The 24,606-nt window shown below is 42.9% G+C and overlaps 3 protein-coding genes and 1 long non-coding RNA gene across 46 annotated transcripts in view; 2 read left to right on the top strand and 2 right to left on the bottom strand.

The window, feature by feature from the left end:
• MDN1 (midasin AAA ATPase 1) overlaps positions 1-2,063 on the top strand; it is a 185,725-nt gene extending 183,662 nt beyond the window's left edge. For all 4 annotated transcript variants that reach the window (XM_008994773.5, XM_078369784.1, XM_008994772.4 and 1 more), the window contains one exon: positions 613-2,063. In XM_008994773.5, the coding sequence (XP_008993021.2) occupies positions 613-801 (189 nt within the window). In that variant the 3' untranslated portion in view covers positions 802-2,063. The remainder of the gene's footprint in view (positions 1-612) is intronic.
• Positions 1-6,686, bottom strand: part of LOC103792544 (uncharacterized) — a 35,469-nt gene extending 28,783 nt beyond the window's left edge. For both annotated transcript variants that reach the window (XR_004741944.3, XR_008480745.2), the window contains exon 1: positions 6,570-6,686. This is a non-coding gene — a long non-coding RNA (uncharacterized LOC103792544). The remainder of the gene's footprint in view (positions 1-6,569) is intronic.
• LYRM2 (LYR motif containing 2) lies at positions 6,468-11,120 on the top strand. 2 transcript variants are annotated; one of them, XM_002746824.7, is made up of 3 exons: positions 6,468-6,538; positions 7,612-7,752; positions 8,116-11,120. In XM_002746824.7, exons 1-3 carry the CDS (start codon positions 6,494-6,496, stop codon positions 8,194-8,196), a joined length of 267 nt encoding a protein of 88 aa, XP_002746870.1. In that variant the 5' UTR covers positions 6,468-6,493; the 3' UTR covers positions 8,197-11,120. The 2 variants fall into 2 exon arrangements, with proteins under 2 accessions (XP_002746870.1, XP_078225939.1); XM_078369813.1 differs by lacking the exon at positions 6,468-6,538 and adding an exon at positions 6,685-6,926.
• A 1,834-nt stretch (positions 11,121-12,954) lies between these two features.
• The window catches only part of ANKRD6 (ankyrin repeat domain 6), a 199,159-nt gene continuing 187,507 nt past the window's right edge, over positions 12,955-24,606 (bottom strand). For 36 of the 38 annotated variants that reach the window (XM_078369787.1, XM_078369785.1, XM_078369792.1 and 33 more), the window contains 6 exons: positions 23,221-23,355; positions 22,708-22,893; positions 22,076-22,228; positions 19,063-19,176; positions 17,867-17,993; positions 12,955-16,369 (listed from right to left, as the gene is read on the bottom strand). In XM_078369787.1, the coding sequence (XP_078225913.1) occupies positions 15,801-16,369; positions 17,867-17,993; positions 19,063-19,176; positions 22,076-22,228; positions 22,708-22,893; positions 23,221-23,355 (1,284 nt within the window). In that variant the 3' untranslated portion in view covers positions 12,955-15,800. The remainder of the gene's footprint in view (positions 16,370-17,866; positions 17,994-19,062; positions 19,177-22,075; positions 22,229-22,707; positions 22,894-23,220; positions 23,356-24,606) is intronic. The other 2 variants (XM_078369811.1, XM_078369812.1) reach the window with 1 other exon arrangement.

Raw genomic sequence — 24,606 nt, 5'->3', positions numbered from 1 at the left:
ACTTAAGAACTGAAATACATAGAGGTTAGGTAATGAGTGGGAGAGCCAAGATTTCAGAATGACCATCCTCTTGGGACATCTTTTCCTTCTATGCAAAGTCAGTGCAGGTATTACAGCCTTGATAATGGGTACTGACAACTTTGAAATGGAGATCAGGTGTTTCTACACTTAAACTTATGTCTCAGCAGCCCTCCTCACAGCAGGAAGCATCAATCATCTTAGTGAAATATGCCGACAGGGCAGTTCTATTCCAGGGAAGCACTGTGTCTGCAGGTCACATTAAGGCCTAGATAGCAAAGTAAAGATTTAATGTGAATGATACCAAGTAGACGATGGGGAAACACCACTGTAGGGAAAGTAGATTTTTCTATCTATCCCTTTTCCTTTTTTTTCATCAGTGTCCCTCTTCCTCGAAGGGCAAGAGATCTACCCAAAAAGAGATCTACCTCCTTCTTAGTAGAGTTCCGAAAATTCTCTTTTACTTAATAACAAAAGCTAGGTTCATAGGCAGGATTAAGACACAGGAGGAGACATAAAAGTTGTCAGCAAAAGCTAGCTAAGGATGCTGCTTTAATTGCTGCCTCCTCATTTCAAAATGCCTTCTGTTGACAGGATTCTATCTTGGACATTAAAGTACCGATATTTAAAGGACCTGGAGAGATGCCTGAAATCCGATCCTACATGGAAGAGTTCCCATTCCCATACTATATCATTCTACGAGATGTAAACGCACTTCCTGAGACACTCAGCGATGCCCTCAGACAGTGGTTTGAGTTGGTGACAGCCTCTGATCACCCATAGAATAGAAAGAAGAGTCCAAAGTGAGACTTAACCATGGTCAGAAGGTCACATTCCTTACCCAGGTGCTCCCTTTTGGAGAACTCCAAAAAATTTTATTGTAATACATATTTTTATTTTACAACATGATCTTACAGCCTATAGAACACTCTCTGGTTCCCTGCTTTGCCTGGGCTAATGTTTTTATAACAAACCGGGAAGCAGCAGCAGGTGCCTGAACTGGTAACTAGAAGAGATACGAGTTCAGGCACCTGCTGCTGCAGTGGGCTTGGAAGCCCTGGCCTGGGAGGAGGTCATACCCCACCGTTGGAGCCCAGCTGCCTGTTTTCCTTTGCAGGGGACCTGGGCACCTGTGCCTTGAGGAGATGTTGCCAGGAGCATGGGATTCTGACAGTCCTTTGTATAAAGGATTAAGGGGAGCTAGCTGCCCTTTTGACCCTGCTCTAAGCTCTGCCTTGCCAAGCCCACAATGTGTACCCAAAAGCTGTCAAGTGGCTGAGACAGCTGCAGTTTCTGGACAGTATGAGGGTGTGTTTTCTTACTGTGAAAGGAACTACCTTCTCTTAGAGGGTAGGAAGAGTGTGGTGCGTGTGTGTGTTCTCATACAGCAACCGGACATTATTAGAAGCCCAAGTAATCCATAAAAATGATCCTTGGGCTGTGTAAAAACAAAGTGGCTTTTCAGTATCCTCTTTCACATGTGCTGCTTCGGGAGACTATGCAATGATGGAAAGGTGATTGCCCCTTTACTTCATTCAGTGCCATGGTCCCTGTTGTTGTAGTAATTTATTTGTTTAGTTCATGTTTTTTTTTTTTTCCTTAATGGTTAAGGAGAAGAGTCATTCCTTACACTGCTTTCAAGCTGGACTGAGCCAGTTTCATTCTGGGAAAGAAACACTGTATCCAGAAGGACTCAGCAGCTCCATCTATTTTTTCCAGTCAAAAAGAAACTGATTTTTAGGCAGTTTTTACTTGGCCAGAAAGCAGTGCTTGAATACTTGAAACTGTGTGCTCTATTCTACTTAATGTTCTGTCAGAATGTTCTTTTGTAGGCAATATGTCAGATGTAATCATCTATCTCCCTGTTTCCAAGTTACACTGTGAAGTCTGCCACCCTTTTGAGGTGGTCATCAAAGACAGATTGCTTCTTGTTTAACCAAGTGTCCCAAAGCATGTACCTGAAGTTATATCATTATTTTTTATTCTAAAAAGCTATGCAGCTTATATTCCGAAAACTATTAAAACATATACCACTGTTGATATAATTTGTGACTATTCTTAATGAAAGATGACAGGATTGTAAAAGGTATGCTAGGGGATTGATCTCTGCTGGATCAGTAAGCTGTTACTAGTTAATGCTGTGCTAACATGACCTCCAACTTCAATGTTGCTCTTATTACAAGGGTTGATGTCTCATTTGCATTTATGTCCATGGTAGGGTGAGCTATAATACGCTGGCTTTGCGGCAGAATGAAAAGGGTGAGTTGATGGAGCCATGCAGTGGCTTAAGATTCTCCTCCGTAAGTGATGTCACATCTACTCACATTTCATTGGCTAAAGTCCTGCATGGGGCAGGCAGTTTAATCTTCCAGTAGGGTTGAGTCTGGGAGGGAAAGAAACCAATATTATGACAATACTGCAGTCTATTATATCTGCCTTTGGAAGCTCCATCTTAGATAGAACTCCCAGACTGGAGTGCCCAGAGTGATTCCCTTGGCCCTGGGTTAGCTCATGAGATATCAGGGACAGTAGGAATTCCAGGAAGCAGGAACCCAAGAGTGCCATTTTCAACTTGTGCTCCCAACAGGACTTGCAGAAGTAGTGATAAATTAATCTATCATGTTGATAGTTCACATTTGTGCCATCCTGCGCATCTCCCCAGGCCTTGGCCAAATAGGTAAGTTCTGATATCGAACAAATGGACAGCAAAACACAAATGTCCTCCATGATGTCTTAAAAATCTCACTTTGGGGCTGGGTGCGGTGGCTCACCCCTATAATCCCAACACTGGAAGGCAGAGGCGGGTGGATCCCTTGAGGTCAGGAGTTTGAGACCAGCCTGGCCCATATGGTGAACCCCGTCTCTACTAAAAATATAAAAAAATCAGCTGGGTGTGGTAGCGCGTACCCGTAATCCCAAGCTACTGGGGAGGCTGAAGCCAGAGAACTACTTGAACCAGGAGGCAGAGGTTGCAGTGAACTGAGATCACACCACTGCACTCCAGCCTCGGTAACAGAGCAAGACGCTGAACAACGACGAAATCTCACTTTGGACAACTTCACCACTCCCGTGGCCTCAACCATCATTGAAGCAAAAAGACTAAAATTCTCCATCCAGGGATCCAGGAAGTCTACTCTTTGGTATTCTCAATTATATTCAGACATCTGTTGGAGCTGTATTTAGGCAACAGACTCTTCAAATGCATCACATTCAAAATGTCACTGTTCTAATTCCCCTATCCCAAACGTTCCTTCAACATTCCCCATATGCAGTGACCACGCCAACAACCACCCTGTTCACAAACTTGGAGCTTAACCTATACATCTGCTTTACTTCCTTCTCCATTTCTATGCATACCCCATAATCATCTTGTCCAGTCTGACTTTGGGACATCCTATCCTATTTCGCGCCCCCTCTGCACCCATTCCATTGTGACTGGCGCTCCTTAATCTCTAGCAGGGACTCCTTCAGTGGTATCCTGACCAGTAACTTGTTTTTGCTTGCTTCGCTTCATCCTACATACAACATCCAAGGTCTTTCTAAAAGTTCTCTAGCTGAAAATCCCTTCAGAGCTCCCGGTTGTGAAGAGGGTAATACTCAAGCTTCTTCACGTGACCTATGAGGCTGCCTGACCCTTCTGTCACTTCTCTCCCAGTATCCCTGCCAGTGTTCCATGTGTTGTCTAGAATCCTCTTACTGACTTTGCTTTTCTGGCAAATACCTAACTCAGACAAGCCCTCCAGGAAGAATGATTTCCCACAATATGAACCGCAACATTATTTGTTAGCACTATATTGAACTTAAGAGGTTTTCCTGCCCAAAGTGTGAGTCTGAGCAAGGAGCGTATGTGACTTATGACAGCATTGCCAGTGTCTAGCATGAGTTTTTTGTTTTTCTTTTTGTTTTTTTAAATGGAGCTTTGCTCTTGTTGCCCAGGCTGTGGAGTGCAATGGTGTTATCTCTGCTCATTGCAACCTCCGTCTCCCGGGTTCAAGCAATTCTCCTGCCTTAGCCTCCCAAATAGCTGGGACTACAGGTGTACACCACCAGTCCCGGCTAATTTTTTGTATTTTTAGTAGAGACAGGGTTTCGCCATGTTGGTCAGGCTGGTCTCGAACTTCTGACCTCAGGTGATTCGCCTGCCTTGGCCTCCCAAATTGCTGGGATTACAGGCCTGAGCCACGGCGCCCGGCCTGAGTATCTCTTGATGAGAAGAAGAAATAATGTAAAAATGTGTTTTCTCACATTAATTTAGATTCAAGACTATTTCAAAATTCCAATCAATATCACAAGATTTGGAGGGAAATTATACAAAACATTCTAAAGGTTATAGAGAACAATACTAATAGATTTTTTTTTTAACAAGAAACTAGTTTTGCCAGATAATAAAACAATACGTATAAAACAAAAATTAAAAACTCAACCTAAGATAAAACAATTCTGGATTACTCAGTCCCTAAAAGAATTTACCATACAGTCAAAAAGACATCTATCATAAAACCCAGAAAAAGAAGTGAATTATGTAATAAATGATACTGATACAGATTAACATCTAGAAAAGAAATTAGATCCACATGATGCTGTAAACCAAAGTAAATTCTAGATTGAGTAAATATTTTAAAAATAATGAAACTTTAAAAAATGAATTACAAAGGTCTGAATGGGAAATGAAAAGCCTCAAAAGGCACAAAAATACATGTGATTGTATAGATAAAATTTCTTTATGTATAAAGAAATGACAAAAACAATATAGAGCCCATATAAAAGAATAAAAGTCCTCATCATAAACAGACCCAAGTCATGAACAATTCACAAAAATCAGTATAACTAAAAATGGCGAGGGGTATTCACTCATACTTTTTAAAAGTTAGCAATGAACTATCAATGCTAATGTGTTAGACAAAGTTTGACAAATACTGACAGTGTGGTCATGCAGTTAGCATCATTCATACAATGCCTGGTGAAGTTCAAAAGAGCAATGGTTAGAGTTCATATGTGTGCCAGGTCCTGTTCTCAGTACATTACAGATACACAACTGAGGTAGATGCTGTATTTCACTTTACAGGGGAGGGTCAATAGCCAGAACACAGCAACAGGCAGGCAAGCAAGTACTCAGTAAATAGCAACTGAATGAACACTTTTGGTACTATTTTAATTTGATACAACACAATTTGGAAAATTAACATGGCAAAGATTTGCTAACTCCACTTTTAGTGACTTAACCTAAAGGCATGTGGTGTGTATTGTGGAAAAGATAAAACAGTTATAAGGAAAGAAAAGCAAAAGCCTGAGGCTTAGGGATGTTCTGCTCCTCCTTATGAAAAGTGCTTAAAACTGCCGTGGGAGCCAGGCGCGGTGGCTCAGGAGTTCAAGGCCAGCCTGACCAACATGGTGAAACCCCGTCTCTACTAGAAAAAAGTACAAAAAAATTGCTGAGTGTGGTGGCGCACGCCTGTAATCCCAGTTACTCAGGAGGCTGAGGAAGGAGAATCGCTTGAACTCAGGAGACAAAGGTTGCAGTGGGCCGAGATAGTGCCACTGCACTCCAGCCTGAGTGACAGAGCAAGACTTCGTCTCAATAACAAACAAAACAAAAAACCCCGCAGTGGGGCAGCCATTCAAAGCTTTGTTTCAAAGGCTCATGAAGGTCACCGTTCCGGGAAAACGCTTGTATTAGAAAAGCACAGGACGAACAGAGAGAGAGATGCACTCCAAGGCTATTCATATTGCCAAATCTTTTCCTCTCTTAACACAACCCTTGCCCCTCAGACACGCCTCTAGAGGCTGAGCCAACCTCTGTTCTGCTGTCTCAAGACTTGTGCCAAGTGGGATCAAATGAAGTACTGCCAAAAGAACAAATGCTTTTCCCCTCTTTGCCCACAAAAAACCCCCCCTTATTTTTTTCCCCCGAGACTCGCTCTGTCGCCCAGGCTGGAGTGCAGTGGTGCAATCTCGGCTCACTGCAACCTCCACCTCCCGGATTCAAACGATTCTCTTGCCCCAGCCTCCCGAGGTGCTGGGATTACAGGCGTCTGCCACCACGCCGGGCTGGTTTATTTTTTGGTAAAAACGGGTTTTCACCATGGTGGCCAGTCTGGTCTCGAACTCTTGACCTCAGGTAATCTGCCCGCCTCGGCCTTCCAAAGTGCTTGGAATTGCAGACCTGAACCGCCGCGCCCGGCCTCCTTCACTCTCATTTGATGAACTCTCTTTACCAAAAACCGTGCTAAGTGCCCTTCTTTCGTTATCACAACGACCCTATGAGGCACTACTATCCCATTTTACCGACGAGAAAACTGCAGCCAGCGCAGCCCATAACCTGCTCCAAACCCTAGGGCCTCAGTCCCGATACCTCGCGCTCTTAGTAACAAACCCGCCGGCAGTCTTCCAGGAAACCAGGCTCGCCACACCCTCTGGTCGGAACCCCCCCACTTCCGCTCCTGCGCGCTGAGGCTCCGGCGGACCGCTCGCGGACATGGCCGCTACCCGTTTACCCCCAGCGACGCTAACATTAAAGCAGGTGCGGTTCTCTGCCTTCCAGAGTAGCTTACCTGGGTCTCAGCGTCTGGATTCTCCATCTACCCTCCATCTAACGGGGCGGGTTCCGGGATCCTGACGCGGCGCGCGCCCTCTGATACTAGCCCGACGCCCGCGGGGCGGGGCTTCGCACCGCGTAGGCCGATGGGAGGCAAGAGCCGCTGACTCGGTTTAGTGCGGTCGTGTCAGGTGCGCCAGGTGCTTAATTTCCTCAAGTACCGGCTCCGCTGCTACTCAGTGCAGCTGTCAGTTGCACTGAGCTGTGGCAAATGGCAAATGAGATTACCACAGATTTGAACAACTGTTAATTTAGAAAAAGTGCTGTCGTCGTGATGACAACTTCTAGGAGACCGGCAGCCCTTTTCAGCCCGGTAGTCAGCTCCTGATTTGTGTGTGTGTGTGTAGAGACAGTCTGACTTCGTCGCCCAGGCTGGAGTGCAGTGGCCAGATCTCGGCTCACTGCAACTTCCGCCTTCCGGGTTCAAGCGATTCTCCGGCCTCAGCCTCCTGAGTAGCTGGGATTACAGGCACGCGCCACCACGCCCAGCTAATTTTTGTATTTTTAGTAGAGACGGGGCTTCACCATGTTGGTTAGGCTGGTCTCAAACTCCTGACCTCGTGATCTGCCCGCCTCGGCCTCCCAAAGTGCTGGAATTACAGGCATGAGTGAGCCACCGCGCCTGGCCGATTTTTTAATTGTTCTTAGGTTTCACAGAGGAGTAAGCAGAAAGATCAGATGAACCTCGTGATGCTTTCTTTAAAACATGTTTTTGAGACAGGGTCTTACTCTTGCCCAGGCTGAGGGCAGTGGAGCAATCAAGGCTTACTGCAGCTTACACCTCCTGGGCTCAGGTGCTCCTCCCATCTCGGTCTCCTAAAATCCTGGGATTACAGGCCTGAGCCACTGCACCTGGCAAAAAAAAAAAAAAAAAAAGTCTTTGCCTTTTTCGAAATTGACCAATGAGAAGGATTCTGGTTACAGCTTGTTTGCTGAAGTAGAACCTTCCAGGCTGGCGGTTGTGCAGTAGTAATTGTTATTTCTCCTCTCTTTTACAGTTCATAAGAAGGCAACAAGTTCTTCTCCTCTACAGAAGGATTTTGCAAACAATTCGGCAAGTTCCAAATGATTCTGATCGCAAATACTTGAAGGATTGGGCAAGGGAAGAATTCAAAAGAAACAAAAGTGCCACCGAAGAGGTGAGAACAAAATCATGGTGTGGACAGACCCTAATTCTTTTAATTGTTCAGTGAATTTTTTTTTTTTTAAGTTTAGCAGACATCTTGGAATATAATGCCACCGAGCTGGCATAGCTTGATCATTGCTTGTAATGTTACCGATTTTAAATGATATTTTAAAATTTAATATTGCTGTATCTGTACTCTTCAACATCATCACTTGACTTTTATGCTATGTATTATATATGTGGAAATCTTTTGGCTTTCCTAAAAGGCAGCAGTTCCAGTACCTAGTATTGGTTCTTGATTTTAACAAATAAAATGGTATAGCTATACCTTGTTTAACCAGGTAAAACAGTAACCAGATTTCACTTTATTCTACAGGACACAATCCGGATGATGATTACTCAAGGCAATATGCAGCTCAAAGAGTTAGAAAAAACACTTGCTTTAGCAAAATCTTAACTATATCATTATTCTGAAGGATTTTCAAAGTCTCCATGTGTTTTGTTGCATTTAGGATTAATGATGGACAGCACAAAGCCCAGTCTTACTATTTGTATGTACAGTATTTGCTACATTTTCAAAATGTTTATGGATGTCTCTGCAGTTTTTAAAAGAAGTAAAAACCACTAAGAAATGGCCAGTTAGCACATGAAAAGATGCTGGACATAATCATTAAGGAATTGTAAATCAAAACTATGAGGCAGGGTGCAGTAGCTCACGCTTGCAATCCCAGTACTTTACGAGGCCAAGGTAGGTGGATCACTGGAGGTCAGGAGTTAGAGACCAGCCTGGCCAACATGGCGAAACCTTATCTCTACTAAAAGTACAAAAATTAGCGTGGTGTGGTGATGCATGCCTGTAGTCCCAGCTACTCGGGAGGCTGAGGCAGGAGAATCATTTGAACCCAGGAAGCAGAGGTTACAGTGAGCTGAGATCATGCCATTGCACTCCAGCCTGGGTGACAAGAGTGAGATTCCATCTCCAAAAAAAAAAAGAAAACACACAACTATGAGTTATCACTTCATTCACTAGAATGGCTGTAATTAAAAAGAAAAATAATAAAAGTGTTGAAGATGTGCAGAAATTGGAACCCTCATACATGCTGGTGGGAATGTAAAATGGTGCAGCCACTTCAGGAAACAGACTGTCAGTTCCTCAAAAGATGAAACAGAGCTGCTGTATGATTTAGCAATTCTACCCCTAGGCCCATAACCATTATTTGGAAGTAAAAAAAAACAAAGGACTGATATATGCTAATCATGGATAAACCTTGAAAACGTTAAGTAAAGAAGCCAGTCACAAAAGATCATGATTCCATTTAAACGAAATGTCCAGAACAGGTGGAAAGATTAGTGGTTGCCTAGGCTGGCTGTAGGAGAATGGAGTAACTGCTAATGGGTGGAGGGTTTCTTTTCAGGGTGATGAAAATATCCTACAGTTAGCTTGATGTGTAGGTTGTTCAACTCTGAATATACTCAAATCCACTGAATTGTACATTTTAAATATAAGATATGAATTGTATCTCAATAAAGCTGTTATGAAAAACAACTCTTAGGTGTAGGACTGAGAGTATACTGACATCAGGAGATACCCTGGAACTTTCTCGAAAAATCCTGTATTATCCCTGAGGGTTGTTCGGATATGTTCTTTACATGTGTCGTGGTTTGATAGAGGACTTGTCAAAAAGATCACCACTGGGAATCTAGATCCCAGTTGGAAAGGGAAGGGAAGGAGAAGCTTAATGAGCACATTGAAGCACTTAACCAGAAAGAAGAGGAAAGACTTCTGGATGAAACCTCTGTGAGTATCTTAACATCCACATGGAAGAAGTAAAAAAAATTAAAATTCTGGGTGCAGTTCTCAAATGACAGGAACAAACAGAGAATTTGAAGACTACATCAGCGATAAATACATTACAACGAAAGTTGACTTTGGGGCACTTTTGAAGGAGACCAAATTTATAATTCAGTGAAAGATGTGAAAGCAAAAGCTTGTGGAAGATGCTGGAATCATTAGTTCTGAAAACTGAAGTCTTCTGTTCATCAACAGAACAGAGCTAAGAAGCTAATCTAAGAATCTGACCAGCACCTGAAAGATATAGATATCATTTTGCAGAATGATAAATGGTGTCCAGTACTGGACTGCACCTGAGGAGAGGCATAAACTCAATGTGGATATTGATGACCCGGGCTGTCAGGGTCCACCTCTACTACCTCCCTGAGCTTCAGAGCCCACAAGACAATAATTCTGAATACTGTTCCATGGGAGTAATCTACTAATTCAAAATGCTTGCCTGAGCCAAGTTTCAGGTTTCTATGTAGATAAGTATTAGTAAACTTACTGCAAAATGATCTGAAAAACAGGAGGAGCATTTGTGGTGCTTCTGAACAGAGAACACTTTGGAAATATTGTGTGACATGATTGATATACTCAAATACAGGCTATCTAGTAAATCTAAAATCTTGAAACTCAAATCATCCTTTTATGGGTGTGGAGTTAGTGATTTAATGATGCTCTTCCTAACAGTGATGTGCATGGAAAGGTTTTTGTTAAAGAGCATATGTGGTTTGCAAGATGCAGACAGCACAGATTCCAGGAAAACCTAGTTTTTTGTTTGTTTTAAAGGAGGTAAGTCTGGCCGTGGTGGCTTACCTGCTTTGGGAGGTACTTTGGGAGGCTGAAGTGGGAGGATCGCTTGAATCCAGGAGTTCACGAACAGCCTGAGCAACATAGTGGGACCCTGCCTCTATAAAACATTAAAAAATTAGCTGAGCAAGATGGCATGTGCCTGTAATTCCAGCTAGTCAGGAGGCTGAGGTGGAAGGATTGCATTTAGCCCAGGAGGTTGAGGCTTCAGCGAGCCATGAACATGCCACTGCACTTCAGCCTGGGAACAAAGCAAGACCCTCCCTCCCCCACCAAAAAAACTAAAATACTGAAAACTGAATAATCTGTCAGAGGAGAAAATTACTGTAATGGATGTGCTTTTACCTTCATCTCTAAAGAACAATTTAATTTGTTCACTTACATGCTTTGCTTATCTCCTCTGAATTATAGGCCAGTCTTGTTGGTTAACTTAAGGGGATTTATTTAGCAATTTATTCTCAGGTATGGAGGCACAGTCATTATGAAGTTGGTCTCAATTGAACTGCCAAGTGATTTTCATGGAGGAATGAAAAGACCAAAAAAAAAAAATGGTGAAACACACTTTATTCATCATGAAGCAACCTTTATCAGTACTCTGGATTAGACAACAAATTACTTTCTAGATGTTTCCTTAAAACTGTACTTCTATTTGAAAGTTAAACTTCTGTTCCTAAAGTTTAAGATGTTTGTCAGTTTATGTATTTGAACCACAATAAATCGATTCTTTTATATTAAAAGTTTAAATACAGAAGCTTTGTAGCATAAGAAGTAGCTAAAGCTATTTATTATATAAACATTAACTTCCCATGTTATTCCCCCCTTTTAAAATGTGCCATCAGGGCCTGGCGTGGTGGCTCATGCCTGTAGTCCCAGCACTTTGGGAGGCCAAGGTGGGTGGATCACTTGAGGTCAGGAGACCAGCCTGGCCAACATGGTAAAACCCCGTCTCTACTAAAAATACAAAAATTAGCTGGGCACAGTGACGCGTCTGTAATCCCAGCTACTCAGGAGGCTGAGGCAGGAGAATTGCCTGAATCCAGGAGGTGGAGGTTGCGGTGAGCTGAGATTGCGCCATTGCACTCCAGCCTGGGTAACAAGAGTGAAACTCCATCTCAAAAAAAACAAAATTAACTGGACGGGCGTGGTGGCACATGCCTGTAATTCCAGCTACTCAGGAAGGCTGCCTCAGTTTGAACCTGGCAGGCAGAGGTTGCAGTGAGCCAAGATCACACCACTGCACTCCAGCCTGGATGGAGTCCACAGTGAGACTCCATCTCAAAAAAAAAAAAAAAAGTAAAAATGTGCCATCAAGTTAAAAGTTTTAAATTCATGGCATGGTACAAGCATTACCATAGATGTGCCTGCAAGGAACACACAGATGACTTTTTTTTGAGACATGGTCTCTGTCACACAGGTTGGAGTGTGATGGCTTGAACATGGCTTATTGCAGCCTCAACCTCCCGGGCTCAACCGATCCACCTGCTTCAGACTTTCATGTAGCTGGGACCACAGGCATGTGCCACCATGTCCAGCTAATTTAAAGATTTTTTTTTTGTAGAGAAGGGGAATCTCACTTTGTGATCAGGCTAGTCTCAAGCTCCTGGGCTCCAGCAATCCACCTGCCTCAGTGCCCAAAGTGCTGGGATTACAGGTGAGCTTTTTTTTTTTCTTTTACATATGGAGTCTCCCTCTGTCACCAGGCTGGAGTATGCAGTGGCGTGATTTCAGCTCACTGCAACCTCTGCCTCCTGGATTCAAGCGATTCTCCTGCCTCAGCCTCCCAAGCAGCTGGGATTACAGGTGCACGCCACCACGTCCAGCTAATTTTTGTAATTTTAGTAGAGACGGGTTTCACCATGTTGATCAGGATGGTCTCGATCTCTTGACCTTGTGCTCCGCCTGTCTCAGCCTCCCAAAGTGCTGGGATTACAGGCGTGAGCCACTGTACCCAGCCAAGCTCTTTTTTTAATTAAGAGACACAGTCGTACCTCATTCTGTCACCCGGGCTGGAATGACTTTCTAAAATTACAGAAAGCAGAACGTATTTCTTGCTGTTTATAGTATTGTAGTCATACCAAAGAGGAAGAGTGCTTCTCCTTAAATAAAATTACAAATAAAAAAAAAATCTGTTTTACTCTTACTCATAAAAGTTATTCTAGAATACAAAAGGTTAGATTTTCAAACTGGTTTTATCTTTGGCTTTTATTATCCACACTTCACAAGAAGAAATGCATTTAAAAATTAACTTAGTGAAAAGGTATAACGGTATATTACTGCGGTATTTACCGACTACTGTTGCTAACTACTGCACAGGATGTTTTGTCCCTCCCCTTTGTCCAGTACTGTCCAAATGGTCAACAGTGTCAACATTTAAGCTTGCACTGAGAAACCTTGCCACATTTCAGCAGTTTTGTTTTGCTTTTGGTGGAGAGCACCTGATCTTGACTTTATAGCCAATATATTTACTCTGAATTACACTTTTATAGGTACAAGGTAAAGTGTAGCTGGGTGAAGGGTCTCAGGAGCCATAAAATGTGGTCAACCACAACAAAATATAAGCTAAACAAATTATTCACAATTTCATTTTTTTAATAAGGAATTTAAGATCCACAGTATCTTAAAGTTTAATGCTTGGAAGAGACACAAATTCAAGGTGATAAAAATATTGATTAGAAGACACATAACATGCCTCATGAACACTTGACTTCACAAACAAGGTATAACCATGAAAACAACACTCTACTTTGGGCTCCTGAAATCAAAAGTAAGATTAGAACTAATATATTTACTCTATCACAGATATTTAGTATACTCAATACAATAATGCACTAACAATTTCTTTAAAAAAACACTAACATTGTACAATGTTTCTGTGTTTCACATTATTTTTTTTTTCTACAGCTGTTGAAAATTTCAGCCTCAGTTTGAACCATGACCTGCATGACAGGCTATATACACTGTCAATAGTTCTGATTCTTTGGAAAAGTACAGTTGTGGCATTTACTCATGTTAGCAGATAGCTAAAAGGGAAAAATATACACTGGACCTGCAGTTAAGTTTTTGACAATGCCAAGGATCAAAAACAGACTAAACATTTGTTGAAGATGAAAAGGTATTGCATTGGTCTTAATAGAGATACTGTCATCTCTGGGTAAGGATGCTGACTGAGCCTATTCTGTTTCTTCACCTCTACGTGTTTTCTCTTCTATGACACACTTCCAAGAGACAAGATCATGTAGTCAGCCACACTAGGTCCATTTGACCTTTCTCATTCTCTGGTCTCTTCCCTGTGACTTTTGACAAAAATACTCAGTTCACAATATTAGCTGCCTGCTTCTGATGGGTAGGAGGTATATAATCAAAATACTCCCACCAAAGCACACTATGGTCTAGACTTGATACTTAATTTAGTTTTCGGCATTTCTCAACAAGGATACCTTGAGGTAATAGGAGATATTTTGGTAACTGAAAATAATTCCTGCGTGGAACACAGCTTACTGAACTCAGGATTTCATTTCTTTGAGTATTAGGCAGTTCTCAATAAACCGATGTATGTTGAGGAATAATTCTAAAGAGGTTAGTGATATCCTGTTTAGGAATAGATTTAGAAAACTGAAAGTACTCTCCAGCTCTACAATTCTGTATTAGGAACAACTGGGAAAAGAGGAAGTGCCTCTATACTGCAATCTAGTGAGTTTCTGGGGGAAGACTGTCTACCTGCATAGTGGTTGAGGAATAAGACAAGCTCACAAACACATGAAAATCAGCTTGAAATAACATCAAATTCAGTCTCGGCAATATAGTGAGACCTCATATCTACAAAAAATTAGCTGGGCATGGTGGCGCACACCTGTAGTTCCAGCTACTTGGGAGGTTGAGGCAGGAGGATAGCTTGAGCCTGGGAGGCCAAGGTTGCAGTGAGGTGTGATCAAGCCACTGCACTCCAGTCCGGGCAAGAGAGCAAGACCCTGTCTCAAGAAAATCAAACAAAAACATCAAATTCATTCCATATTCAGGTTCTATAACAGTGACATATATCTACTGAATTACTTTATTTTTTCTTTTAGGAATGTCTATATCTGTGGATTGTCACTATTAAAAAATCCCCAAAACTGTGAGCTTGACAAAGGAAATAAAAGAATACTTTGTTTTTCTTGGTGTCTCCATGTCAGTAAGTCATTTTTTCTCTTTGGCTCAATGAGCAGCATTTTATTCACAATTACGTTCAATAGTCACTAGGTCCCTGTGTTTATTGAAATAGAACTGAAGTTTCTATGCATACATGGGATATTGAGGAGATGAATATAAATCCCACATTCCAAAGGACAAGAAGTGGTCCAAAGTTTCAACATAATCCAAGCTACTTTTACAACTTTGTTTCTGTGTTTATATTTCATTATGGAGCAAAGTCAAGTCTTCAGGCCTCCATGAAGCTGGGGAACAGTGAGGCCTAAGTTGTTATGGAGTATGTTGCCTTGACATAGTCATTGCAAAGCAGTAGAAAGGTTCTGAGGTTCTTTAATGACAGTTTAATTCAAAATGAAATACTTTCAAAAAAATAGCCTTATTCTTTATAAAATGTAGAGCAATAATCTCAAATTCAGAAAGGTACTCTGATAAAATTGGGTTTGATTAGGAATAGGTTACAAATTTTCAGGTAATTTTTACATGAATGTTTTTTCCATTAATCTACTTTAAAATCACTATAATTGATTTTTTTGACTGAAAATACAGAAATGATCAAACAATTTGAATCTTTCTTGTTTGATCTCATTATTGTTTTCAGAGCTGTTAGCTAATTATTCATTATCTAAATAAACTGACTTTTCAATAAATTTTATCATAAGATATATTGGATCTTGTGACATCATGAAAACATTTCTCCTCAAAAATTGTAACTTTTCATGTGGTTAATGGTCAACATTTTGAGAATTATGAATTTGAGAAAGAGGGTTTACTTAGCACATCTCAGAGTTACAGCTCTCTTAGAGAAAGACACTTGTCTAGGCACAGTAGGTGTGTTCAGTTTTATATGAATGACTACTGGAGTTCAGACGGGATTAAGTTTTTCTTGCTTTTGACATATTATTTCACACCTTGAATTTTATAGTCTAGGCTTACACATCATTCGGTTTCTTGGCATGGCTTGCTTAATCTGAGCTTTCAAACTTCAGATGAACCTGGACTGAGGCTTAAACCCAAAACTAAGCAAGCTTCCCCTGGCTTCAGTTTAATTGTTGAGGCCTTCATAACTTCCGGGCATAGGAAACATGTATCTGGCACACTGTAGTAATTAGCGATTTTTTATAAAGGCAAATCTGCAATATATACAATAGTTGACTCCTTGGGCATAACTACTATGCAGTTGCAAAACTGGAAATCTTCAAGAATCCTTCCTTGTTTCCACTTTATTGGTGCTAATTTTCCTTCTGCACCCTAGTCCTTAGTTTAGCAAGTTCCTCTTCTAAACTTTTAATGTGTTCCTTCAAAGTAGCCTTGTCTTGCTGGGCTTTCTGATTTGCTTGGCTTCGTGCTTCCTCAATCTTCCTTTCATACCACTTTTCCATCTGGGTAGAAACAGCCTCAAAAAAATACTGGGTAAGCTCCAGAGCTTGGGAGGTGTCCCGAATGTGAGGGCCAGTCTGCTCGCCTCCTGCTGGTGGCAGCTGCCCACAGGTGCTGCTGGCTGCAGGTTGCTGGGTGCGATGCCTTGTCAGCCCACTTTTCCCAGATTTCTTAGTTTGAGTGCCTCTGTTGACGCAGGGCCCAGCCTGCTGATCAGATCTGCCTGCCTCATTCAGGGGTAGCAAGACTGTCTGGACCTTGACATTCCTCAATCGGGAGCCTGTGCAGTCAGAAGACGACAGCTCCTGCTGGAGTCTCTGGGTAGCAGTGGAGTTGAGGGCCTTTTCCTTGGGCCTAACTACTGGAGGGGAGCTGTCAGAAGTTGCTGCTGGACCTGCAGTCACCACTGACTGATCCACACCTAGTTTCAGAAGGAAAACAAACGTGAGAGCAAATCCACATTCACATAGTCATGTTGCTGTGCATCAGTATTTGAGAGTCCTAAGGATCCTGTAGATCACCAGCCTTTGCCATCACCACCCATCAAGTGTAACGTCTCCTGTGAGCTTTTTCATACTTTTCTGTTCCTCCCTTCCACTTTGTCTCCTCTGATGATCATTTTGGCTTGTCAGGGCTTTCATGGATTCTGTGTTAGCCACACTGGTATCATTTAAGCCAAAAAAGTTGCTGGCTTTTCCTTTACCCTGTCTCAATCTACCCAAGAAGGCTCTGGGTCCTATTTCCTGATGCCTAAGGATGATGCAGCTCACCAAGTGTCTCAAAGCAGATTTGGACATTTATCTATGAGAATATGTATTCCCACTCTCTAATTCTGGACATATTCCGTAACTAATTGCTTGACCCAAGCTCCAATTTGGAAAGGAGGCCCCATTTTCCACACCCAGAGCACCATGACAAGCTCCAAGGGTAGTCTTAGCATGAAACATTTTCTGGGGATGTTTCCCCATGTTGTTGGCACAAAGATGAAACCACAGTTCCAGAGATGGCCTGTGATAACATAAAACACTTATATCAAAATCTCCCATTGAGGCCTAGTTACTGAGGCTCTGAATGTCCTCAAAATTACCACTGGGTATAACCACTGTGGCTAATGTCAAGATATTGTGCTTGCAGCACTTCCTGTCTAGCAGCAGGGGCAACTTCAACGTAAGAATTTGCTGTTTAATAAGGATTTGCATAGGTGGACAAAAGTAAGAGGCAGATCAAAGAGAAGAAAGGGGTAAAAGGCAAAAGGCAAGGGAGGAAGAGCCCTGCTGAGGAGGCCAATAGATCTTCATCACCTCTCATCTTCGGGGTCCACTCTGATACCATCAATACTGTACTCAAAGCAATGTTATCACCAATCAACACTTCTCTAATTCCTTTACTCAAATAAGCTTGAGCATATAAATGAGAATGTTTTATTACTATATAGCAACTGAGTATATGATTATGAGTAAAATATAGTCCTTGCCCCTACAGAGTGCACCCTACCATCCAGTGTTTCCCACAGTCCTATCGTAAGGACTGCCTTTTATTTATTTAATTTTTTTTAGATGGAATTTTGCTCTTGTTGCCCAGGCTGGAGTGCAATGGTGTGATCTCTGTTGACTGCAACCTCCACCTCCCGGGTTCAAGCGATTCTCCTGCCTCAGCCTCCCAAGTAGCTGTAATGACAGGCATGTGCCACCAGGCCTAGCTAATTTTGTATTTTTAGTAGAGACAAGTTTTCTCCATGTTGGTCAAGCTGGTCTCAAACTCCTAACCTCAGGTGATCTGCCCGCCTTGGCCTCCCCGAATGCTGGGATTACAGGCATGAGCCACTGTACCCGGCCCGGACTGCCTTTCAATGCAGGAGAGAACAAGAGCTGCTGGTTGTGTTCCTTCTGGACAAAAGGGCTCTCTGTATGTGGGTTACCTGTAGAGGACTCGCAAGTAGATGGTGTGGATTTAGCTCTGGAGGCCCTAGAATCTCCAGAAAGCTTCAGCTCCAGATTCTGAATCTTTAACATGCACCAGGTTTTTAATTCATCCACCAAGGATATCTTAAAATAAATAAATAAATGAATAAATGAATGAATGAATGAATGAATTTGATACATGGTTTATGAATTAAAGCCTCAAGGATGGACTTTTCAATTCTAACAGTTGAGGATATCATCTAACAAACCCAAGAGTTACGGCTTGCCCACTGCTATAGTTTGGATATCTGACCCCTCCAATTCTCATTGAAATCTGATCCCCAATGTTGGAGGTGGGGCCTCATGGGAGGTATTTTCTCATGGGGCTGAATGCCTCATGACTGGCTTGGTATTATCCTCATGGCTCGTGAGTTCTTGCTTTATTAGTTTTTGAAAGAGCTGGTTGGCACCTCCCTTCTGTCTCTCTTGCCTCTTATCTTGCTAGGTGATCTGTACATACCATCTCCCCTTTACTCTACCATGAGTAAAAGTTTCCTGAGGCCCTCACCAGATGCAGATGCTAGCACCATGCTTCTTGTACAGCCTGCAGAACCATGAGTGAAATAACTCTCTTCTTTATAAATTACCCAGCCTCAGGTATTCCTTTTTAGCAACACAGCCAAAGCCACCCTTTTATAGGCTACAGCAGGCACCCAAGCAGAGAGCTATCTGCAATCTTCACTAAGTGACTTAGAGCCACCTTAAACTCAACCACCCAAAGCCACCCAGATCTTCCAAACCAAGTACTTCTGGCTGCTTAGAAGCATGAGTTCTCACACACTCACCTCTACTCATTCCATGTCTACTGTCTTGGTGAGACAGTAAGCTCCCTGAAGGTAGAAACTATGTCTTGTTCTAAAACTGTAATGGCCTAACAAATGCACAATACATGGAGTTAGTTCGGGGCAGAAATGGCATCTTCCCCAGCATGTTCAGTTTTCATCTGTTGCCAGCATAACACTGCCATGGACATAAACAGAACTATAGGTTCTTTTCTACTTACCTCATTTCAGGATTATAAAAATGATACATTATATAATGCAAAAGCTCTCAGGGAGTCCCAGCCTCTAAGTTTTCACTGGCAGGCCTGCCTCAGTTCAATGGGCCTGTGTGTTAAATCCTAAGTTAAGGACTGGCAGATACTGGTTCCTACCTGTCGTTTCTCCCCCTCATGCTTCTCTGTGTCTGAGTGCTGTTGCAGGCGGTTCAGGCACTCTGTCCTCTCTGCAGAGAGTCGCTCAACCATCAGCTTGTCCAAAACACGCATCTAGGATTCAAGGGGAGCAGAGTGCAGGACTGAGATGATCTCAGGGTGAGCCCTGGTTTCTCAGCTCCTGCGGAGGGACTCGGGAACCAAGTAGGAGCCCCTGCATGCCAGCTTCAACTTCTCATCTGATTCCATTTGCATATAGGACTCGTGGAACTTTTTCAGAATTCTTGAGCATGTTTCTATGAGGTCAATATTTCTTTTTTTAAAATAATCTCATTTGTTAAAGTTGAAGAGGTTTAAGAGACTATGAATATGCAGCCAGGCATGGTGGGCTGTAATCCCAGCACCTGAGGGCAGGAGTTTGAGATCAGCCTGGCCAATATGGTGAAATTCCATCTCTATTAAAAATACAAAAATTAGCCAGGCGTGGTGGCGGGTGCCTGTAGTCCCAGCTACTCGGAGGCTAAGGCAGGAGAATTGCTTGAACCTGGGAGGTGGAGGTTGCAGAGAGCCAAGATCACACCACTGCACTCCAGTCTGGGTGACAGAGCAAGACTCCATCTCAAAAACAAAAGAATATGAATATGCAGTAAACACACAACTTGAGCCCATGCAGGCCTTGAAGGCCTTAAAACATTATTTCCCAGACTACTGTAAGGAGAAACTACATCTCAAATTATGGAGACTCTCTTCCCCAACCCCGACTTTAAAAAACGTTAGTGGTTGCCTACAAGGCAGTAAAATGACCTTTTATCCAGCTTTTACAGTGAGCAAATATTTTTTGGTGCTTCACTGGAAGTAGCTAAAGTATGTAAGAAGAGTGTAGAAGGAACTTAAAGAACTGCTTCAGAGAACAAGCAGTTGTCACTTTTCAATCACATGCCCTTGTGGAGTCCCCTTCATCTCGGCATTTCCTGTAAGACCCCCACACCTAGAAGGGCCAAACTCACTGCTTTGACAAGGACCAAAAAATGAAAGGAACTATTGTTAGGAAGAGCCAACCCATGAAGGCTCACTGGTGACCTCCTCTCCTGTCAGGGACATATGCGGCATTCTACATTAAGAAAAAATAAACATCAGTTCTGGAGACATGGTGATGCACCTTCTGTTTTTCTTTTCAGCTCATGTTTTCCTGTGAACTGTGCTCCTCCTGTTTTCTAGGATTGGCCTACTCTCCCCACTCCCTTAACCTCTTCCTCCAGGTGGCTATTTCCAAGAGCAGCCATAGGTATACATTGCTTTGTTCACAGGTCACATTGATTGGCTCAGGTATGAACATCTGACTCAAGGGTGCCGGGTCCTTTCTCTGTGATTTGGAATGAGGACTAAGATTCTATACCCCAATCTGTCACTTCCTTGAACTGAAACAAGGCACGTAAGGTATCCCAGCATTCATCTCTCATTCCTCTTTGAGCTTAGGCTAGGCGAAGTGGAGTTTTGTGCACACAAAGGTATGCACAAATCTATGATGACCCTAAGAAAAGACTTTCAAAATGGTCTTTCTATAAAATACAGATAGAAAATAAGTCTTAAAAATGTTTAATCTTATCAGTAAACAAGGAAATAAAACTTAGTAAAATGTCCTTAATCAATTTGGCAAAAACTTTTTAAAAAACAAAAAAAAAAAAGGGCAGGGCATAGTGGCTCATGCCTATAATCCCAGCACTTTGCGAGGCCAAGGCAGGCGGACTGCTTGAGCCCAGAAGATTGAGACCAGCCTAGCCAGCAGGGTGAAACCTGCTACCAAAAACCACAAAAATTATCTCAGCATGGTGACATCTGCCTTATTCCCAGCTACTCAGGAGGCTGAGGTGGGAGAATCGCTTGAACCTGGGAGGCAGAGGCTGTCGTGAGCGAAGATCACCACTGCACTATAGCCTGAGTGACAGAGTGAGACCCCATCTCAAAAAAAAACAAAAGAGCTATAAAAAATATTACTTTAGGAAAACTAAGAAAATCTGAATACGGAATGGATCATATTTTCTCAGGTATGAAAACAATATTGTTGTTACGAAGTTGAAAGTGTTATTCTAAACATTCTGAAATATTTAGAGGTGCCCTGTCAGGACAGGCTGCAACTAAATCTGAAATAGTTCAAGAGGAAAAAAAATATATGTGTGAGAGACACAAGGCAAATGTAACAACATATTAACTGGCTGACTGCAGGGATTATATGCAAGCATTCACGCCATTATTCTGTGAACTCTTTTGTTATATTTGATAACTTTCAAAAAAAATCTGGAAAAAGAAAAAAACTACAGATATAATTATTCTAATTTTGTATGCAATGGGGAAGGAGTGTAGCAAAAACTGACATATAAAAAGACTGGAAGAAAAGAAACCCCAATTTTTTTTTTTAAGACGAGTCCTGCTCTGTTTCCCAGGTTGGAGTGCAGTGGTACAATCTCTACTCACTGCAACCTCCACCTCCCAGGTCCAAGTGATTCTGGTGCCTCTGCCTCCTGAGTAGCTAGGATTGCAGGTATGTGCGTGCACCACCACACCAGGCTAATTTTTGTAATTTTAGTAGAGGCAGGGTTTCACCATATTGGCCAGGCTGGTCTCAAACTGCTGACCTCAGGTGATCTGCCTGCCTTGGTCTCCCAAAGTGCTGGGATTACAGGTATGAACTATCACTCCTGGCCTAAACTCAAATATTAATAGTGCTTTTTCAGCAAAGTGGGATTATAGGTGATTTATTTTCCTAATTTTCATGTCTAAAAATGCTCTGTAATAGGGATATCTTACTTTTATAAGAAGAAGCAATTTAAACATGTTCTTTAAAAAGCTGAAATAAATGTACTTTAATAGAATCACATGAGCAGAAGCAGGGCTCTTCCCTGACAGCCCACTGGACACTCCCAGGGCAAAAGGGTGTACTAAAGTCAAAGTCTGCTCTTGAGTTCATGTTCTGCCAGAACACCTTGCAATTAGGAGGCTGGGCCTTATGACGTACTTGGTGCTGGGTCTTATTCTCCATCTGCCCCAGCTTTATATTCATTTTGTCCTGAACCGATCCCAGCTCTGCTTTTATCTCCTCCACAGTAGCCTCCAACTGATTCTCCAGCTTGTTGATAAGAGGTTCACATCGACAACCATTTATTGGTGCCTAAGAGAGAAACGGAAAAGGAATCAATCCCTTGTTCATTCCCTCAACAAGTATGTTTTGAGCACCCACCATGTGCCAGGTAGTATATAAGGGGATAGAGATGATGGAAGAGACAGGCTCATCCTTGTCATAACTTTGGAGCATCCTATAGGCCAACCTTTGAGGGCGGTAATCACTAAGAAGATTCAGAGGGTAAGATTTGGTCCCTCTCCTCAAGCTGCTTTTATATACTCTGGGGCCTCAAGATACCTAGTCACCTGAGGATGGTGCAGCAAGCTTTGCAGCTACACCCGTGTGCCTTGGCTTAGCAGCAGGAGTGATCTGCCCTGTGAAGGTACGGAGGCCATCTGGCTTACCTTCAAAGCTCATGCTTAACTATTAAGTCAACACAAGTAGCTGTCAGCCCCCAGGAATGCTGTTAAACAAAAACCCTTGCTGAACGCCCAAGTTCCCTTCTCCTGACAGTGCTTAGCAGGTACCTGCATCACTTTCCCATCCTTGCCCCGGTACAATGTGTACAGCTGGTATGCCCTGAACTCATGGGGTGGGGGCGGGGATGAACACCGATGCCTGTTCCTCTTTTTAGGATGATTATGAGTATGCAGGTTCTTCTGATGTCCAGGCTGTTGGTCGGCTGGTGGGGTGGGATCAGAAAATGCTGACACCTGTGGGAGAAGAAAGGACGACACCTCTAAGCCCTCTGACCTCTGCAAGACTGATACCAGTCAGTGGTGCCCATGTCACCCCGTTTGGGCAAAGAGCCCCCCTTTGTTTCACCTCATAGTGTTCTACTCCAAGCTACACATGTCAAAAGAAATACATCAGCACATTAACTTTGTGTCTGATGTTTGCCAGATTTAATTTCTGTGCTCTGGCTCCAAACCAGCCAGCCAAGTGAGGTGACTTTTTAGCTGATGGGCATGACACTCTGCCAGGACTCTCGCCTCCCCGCCTCCCACCCACCCTCTGGGCTGCTTTCCGTGCCTCCTGACCTTGGGCCTTGACTTTTTCCTCTTGTCATCCTTTGCTCTGGGTTCTGGGGAGGCTGACAGGAACTCTTCTTTGCCTTCTTCCTTTCTGGGCACAGCCTGTTCACTGCTGGGGGTGTCTCCTGCTGAGACACTGCCCTACAGAAGAAAAAAACCCGGAGACCTATTCTGTTTGCTCCCTTGGCCTTTTTCACTAATAGGGTCAAATTTTCTTTACAAGATTCCATCTTTTAAGAGACCCAAGGGAAAGTTTGCAAGTAAGATAAATTTCAGACATAGGAAACACTGCTTGGTGATCTTAACTAACATAGAATGTTTTTCCTAGTTGGTTGAATATTTGGCTTTCATTGTATTTACTAGGTCCTAAACTAAAGATATTCCTGGGTCTAATTTGATGTTGTAGAACCCCAGGAACCTACCTGACACAAAACACCTCAGCATTAGAGACTTTCAGCCTTTTGCATTTCAGCAAAACATAACTCACTCATTCTTTGACCTTGGACACCATCCCCTGCCAACAAAATTCATGGCAAAGAGTAATAATCCTTTGAAATGAAAAAATATCATATTCTGGTCCTTGTGAGAAAGTTCACAACTGAATATGTACAATTCACACCTAGGAAGTTAATCAGAGTTGCAATGGCTTAACCCTGGAAATATGAGAGGATTCTGAAATAGCAGATAGAAGAGCAAGTACTTGGTGATAACATTTTCTGTGCCAAAAGCTGCCTCTATATCCCAGACTTCCTCCTGAATGAACACAAAGGCATGGTTTACACGGCACAAGGGCACCTAGCTGAGGTGGAGGTGTGGGGCAAGAGGAGCTGAAATCAGCTCGGGCTCTGCTCACCATGTGTGCCCTGTGCACGGTGGGTCTGCCCAGGGGGCATCTTTTTCTAATTCCTATAAGGGAGACATATAGGCTGGCACAGCCTTGGTCCCCTACCTGAAGCGACCTATGCCAGTGGCTCTCAAATTTTAGTCCACATGAGAGTCTGCTGGAGGGCTTGTTTCAACATAGATTGCTGGGCCCCACCCAAGTTTCTGATCCTATGGGTCTGAGGGTTAGAATTAGCATATCTAACAAGGTCCCAGGTGACACACTGAACACCACATTTTGAGAGCCACTGGCCTACACAATCTGGGCACAGTGTCAGAGAGGCAGTGCTGCCCACAGGGCAGGGGCAAAGGCCACAGCTGGTAAGCGTGCCGCTGACGCGTACTGGATGGGTAATCGGCAGCGCACACGGAGGCACGTGGCCTGAAGCCTTGGAGAATGGAGGATGTGAAGCCAAAGAGAAAAATACTGGCAACAGTTTGAAGAGCCCCAGCAAGGAGGAGAGGCAGAAAAGGGCCTGGCAGCCAGCAGGTGAGCCCGGCCAAAGCAGG

Source organism: Callithrix jacchus, chromosome 4, assembly GCF_049354715.1.
Source record: "Callithrix jacchus isolate 240 chromosome 4, calJac240_pri, whole genome shotgun sequence".
In the NCBI taxonomy this organism is placed as follows: Eukaryota; Metazoa; Chordata; class Mammalia; order Primates; family Cebidae; genus Callithrix; species Callithrix jacchus.
Note: the sequence above shows the minus strand (reverse complement) of the source record. Positions and strands in the feature narration are given on the sequence as shown.